Source organism: Antechinus flavipes, chromosome 2 (assembly GCF_016432865.1).
Source record: "Antechinus flavipes isolate AdamAnt ecotype Samford, QLD, Australia chromosome 2, AdamAnt_v2, whole genome shotgun sequence".
Taxonomy (NCBI): Eukaryota; Metazoa; Chordata; class Mammalia; order Dasyuromorphia; family Dasyuridae; genus Antechinus; species Antechinus flavipes.
Window position 1 is genome coordinate 317,427,898 of NC_067399.1, and position 12,196 is coordinate 317,440,093.

General features: G+C 36.6%; 1 protein-coding gene across 1 annotated transcript in view; it reads right to left on the reverse strand.

Annotated features, from left to right (window-relative positions):
* The window catches only part of FLVCR2 (FLVCR heme transporter 2), a 74,977-nt gene extending 63,492 nt beyond the window's left edge, over positions 1 to 11,485 (reverse strand). Inside the window, exon 1 of the mRNA XM_051977573.1 lies at positions 10,488 to 11,485. Coding sequence (XP_051833533.1) covers positions 10,488 to 11,033 — 546 coding nt within the window. The 5' untranslated portion in view covers positions 11,034 to 11,485. The remainder of the gene's footprint in view (positions 1 to 10,487) is intronic.
* Positions 11,486 to 12,196: the final 711 nt, after the last annotated feature.

Genomic DNA, 12,196 nt, shown 5'->3' on the forward strand with positions numbered 1-12,196 from the left:
CAATAGCTCTCTACTAGTTTCTGAATTTTCTCAAATAAGTATACCTTCTCAATAAAGAGTGAAACTCAACTCAATTTTTTTTTTACTTCTTCTGTGTCTTAAATTAGGCATATCCATTCAGAATCATATTCTAGTCATGAGTTTCATCCAAACAAGTTATATTGAATATACTTATTATTGCTACTTATGAGGTCAAATTGAACTTGCATTAAAATTTCTAATTCTTTTACTTGTTTTCTAAACTGCAGAATATTGGTTTACATACATTTGAAGCAATAGGTTCAATTATGCTATAATCAATATAATAATATATTAATCAATAATAATAAATATAATCAATTAACATATAATTTACAAGCAATTATAAAGTATCTACTATATATGTCTGGTACTGTGCTGGACAATGAATAAACAAATTCCAAAAATCCATAGTTGCAAGATGCTTAGATTCTAACAGGGAAGATACATTTACATATAAATAAATAAATAATGAATATGGGGAAAAAAAAAACTAAAAATTAGCCCAAAGTCATATTTAATGGGGGATAATTGAGGAAGGAGGGAAATAGCTAATGAAAGAACCAGGAAAAGTTTCATTTAAAAGACACTGTCTGAGCTGCATCTTTGAAAGTAGAAAGGGATTCCATAAGGCATCATTGAGGAGAGAATACATTCTAGGCACAGAGAAAGACCACTGCAAAAAGCACAGAAATGGGGAATATCATATGTGAGGAAAAAAGATTTGGGTCCATGGCAGATGCAGGAAAGGAAGTAATGTCTAGTGAGGCTCTTGGTTTGGGGCCATTTTATAAAGGAATTTAAAAACAAAATAGGAGAAATTTATATTTTATCTTAGTTATAGCTTTATCTTTATCTACATTTTACCAAAAGGGGAGCATTGAAGGTTATTGAGAAAGGGTCAGACCTTGCTTAAGGAAAATCCTTTGGTGCAATGTGAAGAATGGACCCATGAGGGGAGAGACTTGAGGCACAAAGTCTTGTTGTGATTATCTAGGTGAGAGGTGAAGGCCTGAACTATGGTGGGGGCTGTGACAACAGAAAAAGGGGGTTATAGGAGAAAGAAATGACAAGATTTGGCAATTGGTTGGATATTTTGAGGGAGGAAATGTGAGGATTTAAGAATTACACTAAAACTCTGAACCTGAGAGAATGATGATTCCTGCCTTCAATAGAAGTATGGAAGTTTAGAAGATGAATAAATTTAGGGGTGGGAAAAGATAATGAGGTTTTTTTGGAAGTGCATTTGATATGCCTCTGGAATATCCAGTTTGAAATGTCCTCAAGGGATAATAAGCAAATTGACACTGAAGATCAGGGGAGAGACAAATAAATGAATATATTTGGGAATCACCTATATAAATTAACCCAGGATAGATGATAAGGTCATCAAAAGCAAGAGTGTAAAAAGAGAAGAGGACATAGGACAAGGTCTTAGAGGAGCATCTACTCTTAGGGAACAGTGAAGGACAATCCTATGGAAGACAAGGGGATGGGGAAGGAACAGGTATAAAAAGAACCAGGAAATAAGTGTCTGAAAAAACCAGAGAGGATACAGTATCTAAGATAAGAGTACTCAATAGTATCGAATGCAGCATGGTGGCCAAGAAAGATGAAGACTGAGACAAGGTCATTAAGATGATTTCATTTAAGTGATGAATTCAGAAGCCAAAGGGTTGAGGAGTGAGAAGAGAATAAATAGAGGCAGTGCATTCAGGCAGTTTTGTCCAATAGCTTGGCTCAGATAGGCAGGAGAGATATAGGATGTTAGCTTGAGGGATGATTGAATCTAAAGATTTTTTTTAAGGTTAGGGAAAGACTCATAAATTTGAAGGAAGTAGGGAACACTGAAGGAGGAGAAAAAGAGAGATTGAGTCAGAGGTGGGGGAGGGAAGGAGAAAGGGAGAGAGAAATTGAAAATGATTGTTGAGGGATTGACCCAGAGGCATATCAAATGCACTTCCAAATACCTAATACCAAAAAAAGTTGGTATTAAGGAAACATGTAGATAGGTTGGCCTTGTAAAAGTGTTGAAGATAAGGGCCACCTTATTTTCAGGGACTGGGGAAACAGGACAAAAAGAAGGAAATTATATTAAGGGATTTTGAGATGAAGGGAATAGAAGAAGAGTGAGATCACATCAAATGGCTTCAATTTTCTCAATATAGAAAGAGATAAAGTCCTAAGTGAGAAAATGGTGAGATTGGGAAGATTGTGGGATGGCACTGTTATATGACAACATCTTGGATAAGAAATGGAAAACTATTACAGGTGTCTCTTTTTCTTAACTTCCTTCCAATTTGAGCTAAATTTTTACTTTCTGCAAGAAGTCTTGAGAAAGTCTTCCTTAATCTTAGTGCTTCCCTTCCACAATTACCTTTATATTAACCTGTATATATATCTTGTTAATATAGAGTAGTTATGTTGTTTTCCCCATTAGACTGTGATATCCTCAGATTCTTTATTTTCCCAACACTTAGCACAGTGCTAAGATACTTAATGGTAGGCTTTAATGCTGGTTGACTTTTTTTTCTTTTAAAAACTTCAGCTAAAGCTTCTCAAATAGTAATTCTGACAATTAGGTTTTCTCAGGAGCCCTTGAATTTTTTTGTGTAATCAGTAAGTCCATTAAGTATGAACAATTTCTTCATATATCAATTTCTAGTAGTTTTCTTGGTCCATCAGAATCAGAATTTACCTGCTAGCACACATGCCAATACTAACTCTATGTCTAGCCAAGGAATAAAATTATGGCTTTTATACCATTACTATAGGGAAGCTAGCTGGCCCAAGGAATAAAGTATGGGCCTTAAGTCAGAAAGACTCATTTTCCTGAATTCAAATCTGGCCTCAGATACTTACTAGTTGTATGACTCTGAGCAATCCTGTTTGCCTCAGTTTTCTCATTTGTCAAATGAGCTGGAGAAATAAATAGCAAACTATTCCATTATCTTTGCCAAGAAAACTCCAAATGGGGTCACAGACAGACAGGACTGAAAACCACCAAACCAAATATTTATCATTAAAATAGTTTTATTTTTTATATGGATATCATATTATCAGAATCTGTATTAGGCAAAAGAAGGTGATATGAAATAAAAGATCAAAATGACATATGCATTTTAAGAAAAGTACCCAGACCAGCCATGTCTCCCTCCTTTTCCAGACTCCATACCTGACTTTACGAACTTTCTTCACCATGACACAGCAGCTTCTCACTTAAGAAGTTTCCTCAGCCCACTTAATCCTTCCTCTAATTAGGCAGTTCCTCCTAGAACCTCCATTTTAAAGAAAGTGTCAGGGGGCAGCTAGGTGGTGCAGTGGATAGAGCACCAGCTCTGAAGTCAGGAGGACCTTAGTTCAATTTGACCTCAGACATTTAACACTTCTTAGCTGTGTGACTCTGAGCAAGTCACTTAACCCCTAACCCCAATTGTCTCGGCAAAAAAAAAAAAAAAAAGAAAGTGTAAGTCTCTCCACTTTCTTCACTATGCCTCCAAACATATGCCTTCTCCCCATCTTGCCTTATCCCTAGATCATTCAGCTTCCTCTTGTATGTCTTCTCACATTAGAATGTAAGCCCCTTAAGGCCAAGGGCTGTTTTTCTTTTTTGTTTCTATTTGCATTCTCAGCACTAATTTAACACAGTGCCTGGCACATGGCAAGGGCTTACTAAATGCTTTTTGACTTGACTTGACTCTTGGAGTTCCCAGTTTTTTGTTAGTAAAATGAAATGATTGAATTAGACAACCTTCAAGATCCTTTCTAGCTCTAACATTTTATGATTTTAAGCTGCCAGTGACTCTGCAACTATAAGATTTCCTTCTTAACTCTTGAGTGAAGATAACATGTGAAATAATTCATGGATATCTCTCAAATTCATACTTAGATTTTTCATTTAAAATATGAAACAAGTGTGTTCAAATAATTTGTTATAATACTTTGAGACAACAGGCTACCAAGAACCCAAGGCAAAGAAATGTCTGAGTTTAGTTCCACTCTAATCTACCCTTTACGGAGTTGCCAAAGAGAACTTCCTAAATCATAAATCTTACCCTTCTACTCATTATACTATGTTATTCCACTGTACTCAGCATACTCTAGTCAACGCTTATTGCTTCGAGGATAAAGCATAATTACTGCTGCCTTTGTAAAACCCTTCAGCTCCTAGCCCACAACCTATCTTTCTGGCCTCATTATAGATCCAACTTTGATTTCTCAACACTGCATTTCCTGCCTCCATCCCTTATGCCTGGAATGTATTCTTTCCTCATAACCCTCAGCTCCATTTGATAGACATTCTCTTCTTCTTTTTTTTTTTTTTTAAATAACTTTTTATTGACAGAACCCGTGCCAGGGTAATTTTTTACAGCATTATCCTTTGCACTTACTTCTGTTCCGATTTTTCTCCTCCCTCCCTCCACCTCCTCCCTTAGATGGCAAGCAGTCCTTTACATGTTAAATAGGTTACAGTATATCCTAGATACAATATATGTGTGCAGAACTGAACAGTTTTCTTGTTGCACAGGGAGAATTGGATTCAGAAGGTATAAATAACCCGGGAAGAAAAACAAAAATGCAAGCAGTTTATATTCATTTCCCAGTGTTCTTTCTTTGGGTGTAGCTGCTTCTGTCCATCCTTGATCAATTGAAACTGAATTAGATCTCTTTATCGAAGAGATCCACTTCCATCAGAATACATCCTCAAACAGTATCGTTGTTGAGGTATATAATGATCTCCTGGTTCTGCTCATTTCACTTAGCATCAGTTCATATAAGTCTCGCCAGTCCTCTCTGTATTCATCCTGCTGGTCATTCCTTACAGAACAATAATATTCCATAACATTCATATACCACAATTTACTCAACCATTCTCCAATTGATGGGCATCCATTCATTTTCCGGTTTCTAGCCACTACAAAAAGGGCTGCCACAAACATTTTGGCACATACAGGCCCCTTTCCCTTCTTTAGTATCTCTTTGGGGTATAAGCCCAGTAGAAACACTGCTTGATCAAAGGGTGTGCACAGTTTGATAACTTTTTGAGCATAGTTCCAAATTGCTCTCCAGAATGGCTGGATGTGTTCACAATTCCACCAACAATGTATCAGTGTCCCTGTTTTCCCACATCCCCTCCAACATTCCGCATTGTCTTTCCCTGTCATTCTAGCCAATCTGACAGGTGTGTAGTGGTATCTCAGAGTTAGACATTTTCTTCTTAAAGATAACTTAAGCACCATCTTCTACGTGATGCATTTCACAATTCCTTTCATGTTCTCTTAATATTTGTGTCTTCTTAATGAGTTCTCTTAGTGTTTATTTAATGGTATTTATTCAGTGACATGTTTACATATTTCATATTTATATTAATTTTATATATACTTGTACTTATCTCCTCTAATAGTATGTAAACTCCTTAAGAGTTAGGCTTATTTCTTTTTGCATTTGTAGCACAATGGCTAACACATAGTTAGAACTCAATAAATTATTATTGACTGGGCTACAGAAAAGCTCCTGTGTAGCTATGGCAATTGTTTTCCTAAAGCATGTGTAAGTAAGCCCATATCATTGCCTATCCAATGAGTTCTCATGACTCATTAATGTCTCTAAGATCAAAAACAAACTACTCTGGCCCTTGAAGATATCCACAACTGATCTTTCTAGACTTATTTAAATGAAATTATTATGCCAATTTGTCCATTCAGTGATCCAGCAAAACTAATGTTTTTGCTGTTCCTCAAAGAAACAGAGAGTACACATCTGAACTGGCTATGGCCTATTCCCAGAATGCTTCTCTTCTCACTTCACTTTTTAAAATTTCCAGCTTCTTTTGAAGTTCAGATTTTATGCCATTCCTGAACCCCCAGTCATAGTGTCTTTCCTCTCAATACCCCTGAAATCACCTTGTATGTATTTTGATTTATTTTTATATATGTACATTATTTCCTCTGATAGCATATAAGCTTCTTGAGGGCAGAGATTATTTTATTTTGGTCTCTAGATCACCTCTTATCACTATCCTACCTGATACAATGTTATTTTAAAATAATAATAATAGATGAAAATTGCACAGTGCTTTGAGTCATGCAACATTTTATATATGTTGTATCTCACTTGATCTGTTTAGTGATAATTGTAAATGAGTATCCTTACAAGTCTTTTCATTATTGTTCAGTGTTTTCATTAGTATCAGATGTATGATGTCTTCCTTACACAAAGTAAGCACTTAAGAAAAAAAAATTTTTGAATGAATTGGATTGAATCTCAGAGATAATGTGATACAGTGGAAAAAATGTTGGAACTAAAATCAAGAATACATGGAATTAAATGTCATCTCTGCCACATATTATCTGAATGACCTTGTACAAGTCCTACCAGTTCTCAATTTCCTCATCTGTAAAGTGAAAGGGGAAGGCCTAAAAGGAAGGAACTCTTTCTAATTTTTTCCAGTTCTAAATCTACATTTGTTAGATTATTAGAGATTGTGCTTTTGAGACATAACTTCTGAAAACCCAGTGTAATTTCTATGCCACAGGAAAAAAAATTGGTCCAATTATAGAAGGATAATAATAATAAATAATATTTCTTCAACACTTTAAAAGTTAGTGAGACACTTTAGATAAAAGTAACTCAAGGCTAAGATTTAATTGGACAATAGTCAAGGAAAATCAGGCAGACCAATGAAGAGACATTTCACACATTTTGATTCTCCTTCTAAGTTTCAATGTTGAGTATGTTTAATACAAACAGCTAGAAAACAACAAAAAGAGGTAAGGATTGTTATCAACTGAGCAGTTTGTACAGGTGAATGTGGGCAGGGCCAATGAAAATTTTGCAAGCCAAATTAAATTCTTATAATCTGAATGGTTTGTGGGTTTTTTTTTAAAGGCTTCTCTACTCCCCCAAATACTTTTATTTCAAATATAACTTAAGGCTCTTATATCACTCACCTATTCAGAATGCCAGAACATTCTCAGAAAAGGAGAAAACATGGAAGTACAAACCTCACAAAGTAAGGAAGGAAAAACTTCCAAATGCCTCATAATGTTTAACTCAGCACATAATGTACTCCCAAAGATAACACTAAACAGACTGCTTTGGGATGCAAAAATACCAGTGGTTCAGAGCATGAATAAGTTTGTTATTATAAGAATCTTGGCATTTCCTAACTGGGGAGTTTTCATGAATAAATACTGTGATTTTAAATTTCAAAGAAATGTTTTTAAATTTATATCCCCTAACAGGTTTTAAGAATATAAACTGTTAGTCTGACCTTTATTGTTAAAATGCAAAAATCTCTCTCCTTGAACCAGCAGATAGGACAAATCTGATTATTTCTTTTGCCTTTCTAAAACAGGTATGGAATGTAAAAGCCTTAATTCTGTTTGAATCATAACTGCTAGTCATGCTAGCATAAACTGAGTGCTAATATAAACAGAGCATCCTATACCCTGCAAAGCATATATTTCCTAATAATGCCATCACTCTCCAATTTCAAGAACTAAAAATATGGCTTAAATCTTAATAAGTGGAGGCTTATTTTGGCTTATTTTCTTTTTTTTTTCCTTAATATTCTCATCTGTTTAATACAGAGTCTGACAAAGAGTAAGCCATTATTAAATGTTTGTTACTGATTAAATCTAATTTAAGTTCCTCCCAACCCTGACTAGGTCCAATTTGAAAACTTTAAAGATCCACTTCCTAAAACTGGCCAAAAAAAAAAGCACATATGCTTTAAAGCCATTAAAATTCAGTCATATGACTTGGGGGAAAGGAAAGAGAAAAAAATGAATAAAAACAACACCCAAAATTATTTTAAATTATCTCTAATATAAAATCCATCTGATTTTATAACAAACTCTCAATTTAATTTTTTAAGGAACCTAAACCATAGGGAAAAGACATGGGGATGAGTTTTGGTAAAGGTAATTTATTCCTTTGTTTTCTTTAAATGATTGTTTTGATACCCATTCAAATTGGTAACTCAAAAGTAGATAAATGAGGGCAGATTGGAGCCAAAAGATCGCTTGGTGCTTGAGTTCTTGTTCTGCTAGTACCCAACTATATGACACCAAGCAAGTTTAGTGATCTGTAAAATGAGGAAATTGGATAAAATTATGTCAAAGGTCTCTTTCAATTATAAAAAGTTGACAATTCAAATTTAGCTAAAAATTTCCACCTTGTGGTAGAACTGGATACAATACAAAATTCACCTTTGGGCAGCAAGAGCATGTGGAAAATTTCCAACAAAAATGACAAGTTTATACTGACAATATCAGGTAAGAAAAAACAAACCTAGAAGATCGGGGGGTTACTGGCTAGTTCATTAAACATGTGAAATGTGAAATTTTACAATTTTGGGGCAGTTAGATGTCCCAGTGGATAGAGCATCAGCACCAGAATCAGTAGAATCTGAGTTCAAATCTGAACTCAGACACTTAATACTAACTAGCTTTGTAAATCTGGGCAAGTCACTTAACCCCAATCACCTTGCAAAAAAAGAAAGAAAGAAATTTCACAATGTGAAATGAAATATGAAATCATTCATCTACAGCTGATTGAGGAGGTCAGGTAAAAGCTTTATTCTATTATTTTTTCTGGTGTCTGAATAAATGTTTCAATTCTCCCTGTTATTTCTGTGGGTCCATCTACCTCAAAGCCTCTTTTTTTTTTCTTTTTTCTTTTTTTTTAATTATAGCTTTTTATTTAGAAGTTATATGCATGGGTAATTTTGTAGCATTGACAATCGCCAAACCTTTTGTTCCAATTTTTCTCCTCCTTCCCCCCACCCTCTTCCCCAGATGGCAGGTTGACCAATACATGTTAAATATGTTAAAGTATAAATTAAATACAAAATAAATATACATATCCAAACAGTTATTTTGCTGTACAAAAAGAATCGGACTCTGAAATAGTGTACAATTAGCCTGTGAAGGAAATAAAAAATGCAGGCAGACAAAAATATAGGGATTGGGAATTCTATATAGTGGTTCATAGTCATCTCCCAGAGTTCTTTCGAAGGGTGTAGCTGGTTAAATTCATTCCTGCTCCATTGGAATTGACTTAGTTCATCTCATTGCTGAAGATGGCCAGGTCCATCAGAATTGATCATCACATAGTATTCTTGTTGAAGTTTATAATGATCTCTTGGTCCTGCTCATTTCACTCAGCATCAGTTCATGTAAGTCTCTATCTCAAAGCCTCTTAAACTGTAGGCCAAAATCCCATATGGGATTGCACAACTGAATACAGGGATTGTGAAAATTTTGGCAACAATAAAAGATATCAAGCATTTCACCAAGATTTAATTCTTTTTTTTTTTTTTTTTTTTTTGTTGTTGTTGTTGTTGTTGTTGTTGAGGCAACTGGGGTTAAATGACTAGCCCAGGGTCACACAACTAGGAAGTATTAAGTGTCAAAGGCCAGATTTGAACTCAGGTTCTCCTGACTTTTTAGCTGGTGCTCTATCCACTGTGCCACCTAGCTGACCCCATGTAAAAATATGTACGTAAAAATAAACAAGCACATCCATCTCACTAGTATGAAAATTTGCTTTTATCTTTAATAAATGGCAAATTTATATGTATACCAAAGAATTGTTTTAAAATAAATTTCTTTATGATTTACTATCAGTAAATGTTTTTGATTTGTATGCCGATTTTATATACCTATATATTCAGGATCAGGTGAAGAAGAGTCTCAAGTAGAAAAAAGTTTAAGAAGCCCTGATCTACATAAGCTAGAATTGTAAAGAAATTGGTAGAAATTTGTACTAAATGATAATAGTAAGAAATGTGAAATGTGAACTAATTGTGGCAGAAATGCTTTCAATCATATGTTATTCCAATTGTACTTGTTTAAAACTTGGTATAAAAGTGGACCAAGAACAAAATAACACCATGCCAGAATATAAGCTTTAAAATTCAGCCTTAACAATCTCCCCACCTTCCAGTGGAAGAGATATGGCACTCTAGAATATATTGTTCTGCTTAAGAACACTAATTGCTAACATGAGATGACACCAGATTAACTTGTCCTTTTGCTGAGGAAAAAGTATCCCAGAACTTTTTATTTAGCTTTATGTAAGTCAACACATACACACAGAGATATAAACATATGTAGATATAGAAATATACAAATACAAATATATGCATATATATGCATTTTTGTAAAAAAAAAAAAAGGGGGGGGGAGGTATATATATTAATAAATAGCTTTACTATACTGTCAAAAGCCTAAAAAGTGTTTAGGGTGCTAGAGCTTACTAAGGAGGAGCAGAGAGAAAGAAGCTATTGTTTTTACTCAGCACAATTCAAGAAAGAATTCTAGAGATCTTGCCTTCCCAGAATCGATGATGCTTTTCAGGTGACAAAGAAAAGGATCCTAATTTTTCCCTTAGTTCTTTCTTACTTTCTTCACATATACATACACTGAGCAAAGAGCTATCCAGACGTTCATTTCTGTACCTACCTGGTTACCAAAGACAGCCAGGGAGCAGGCTGTGGAAACTTCCCGTTCACTAAACCAGACGGCAGCAAGACTGGAGGGTATGCCAAGGATGAAGACCTGGGCAACAGCGCAAATAAGCTGCCCCAGCACGGTGACTGGAAAGAGATTTGGCTTCAGGCTGCCCACTTTCACCCAGGCCCCCAAGCAGTTAAGGGCAGACCCCAAGAGGGCGACTGTACGTAAGCCACATTTCTCCAGAAGATAAGCCACGGGGAAGAGTAGCGGGATATAGGCCACCATAAAACTCATGGACAAGCAGTCAATGGCAAAGGTGTTGACCCCATAGAAGCGCTCGAAGATGTTGCTAACGGCCCCATACTGGATCCACTGAAAGGCATTGCACAGCGAATAGGAGCTGAACAACAGCACGATCACCCAGCGGAGCTTGGACACCTTGATCTTAACGGATTCTTCAGGGACTGAATCGGGGATATCTGTAGAAGATTCCCTATCAGGTTGCTGAGGTAGTCCTTCGGCAGTGGTGGGAATTTTAGTCACATTCACCATGTTTACAAATTTCACTGTCCCCCACTAATCCCGACCTCCTAACTATTCAGGTGCCTTGGGTTCCCTGACTCCCTCTCCTTTCTAGCTTCACGGTAAGGAACACCTAGCGCTCACAGGACTGCTTCCCCACAAAAATGAGAAAAAAAAAAAAAACCCACTTCAAGAGAAAATGTATCGGCTTAGTCACTCCGTCGCTACACCAGGGGTAAAAGAGCACTGAGGTCAGTATAACACACCTCGGCGCTCGCCTCTCAGCCTAGTCTTCCTGCGATCTCCTTTTGTCTCCCCTTGTCTCTTTTTGTTCCCACTGGAATTCCAGCTGATGCTTTTGCTTCTCTTTTGTCACTTCTGACTTCGAACCCCTATACTGCTTTCCTCTTCTCACTCAGACGTTGCCCTGCAAGCAGGTCAGAAGCCCAGTGTGCAAACCCCGATTCCTTTGCAATCACTCAAATAGCACCGGGAACAACTTCTGGACCCACCCCTTTCTACACACGTGATCCGCCCCCAATCCCCACCCCGCCCAAACTTTGCTGACCGGTCTCTCCTTTCGGTTCTCTGCTGAATCGCCACTGGACTCGGGCCCCAAATCTCACGGCCATCGCCATGGAAACCTCAGGATACTCTCAGGCCCCTACCCCCACGCCTTAGCCTGCTAAAGCCCCCAGAATCCATCTCCCTTTTCCAAAAATTTACAATCCTTTCTTAACACATGCCCCACAAACAGGAACACCCTAAAGCTGTTGTGGCGATTCCTTTCCAAACTCCTCCGGAAAACTTTCATTCCCAAAGATTAAGTCACAAACACTGTCGTTTTCTCTTATCTCCATTCATAAAATTACGTTCCTTACTCTACCAAAAAAAGAGCAGAGCATAAGACTGAGATTATTTAGCCTGATCCCTTTAATATCAGGTGAAGAAATACTCAGAGGTAAGGCGACTTGCTTCAAGACCCAGGTCATGTCTTGACTTTTTATTTAGTTTTTATTACGTCATATCAGGTGTGTCCTTAGATTGAGAAAGTGAAATGGATGAAGCCCTTTGCTCCCCTTAGCTTTTCCCATTTCGGAAATTGTAAGCTTGTTTTTATTGAAGGACAGAGAGGGAGAGGAAGAGGAAGAGAGAGAGGGAGAGGGGAAAAGGGAGAGGGAGAGGAAGAAAGG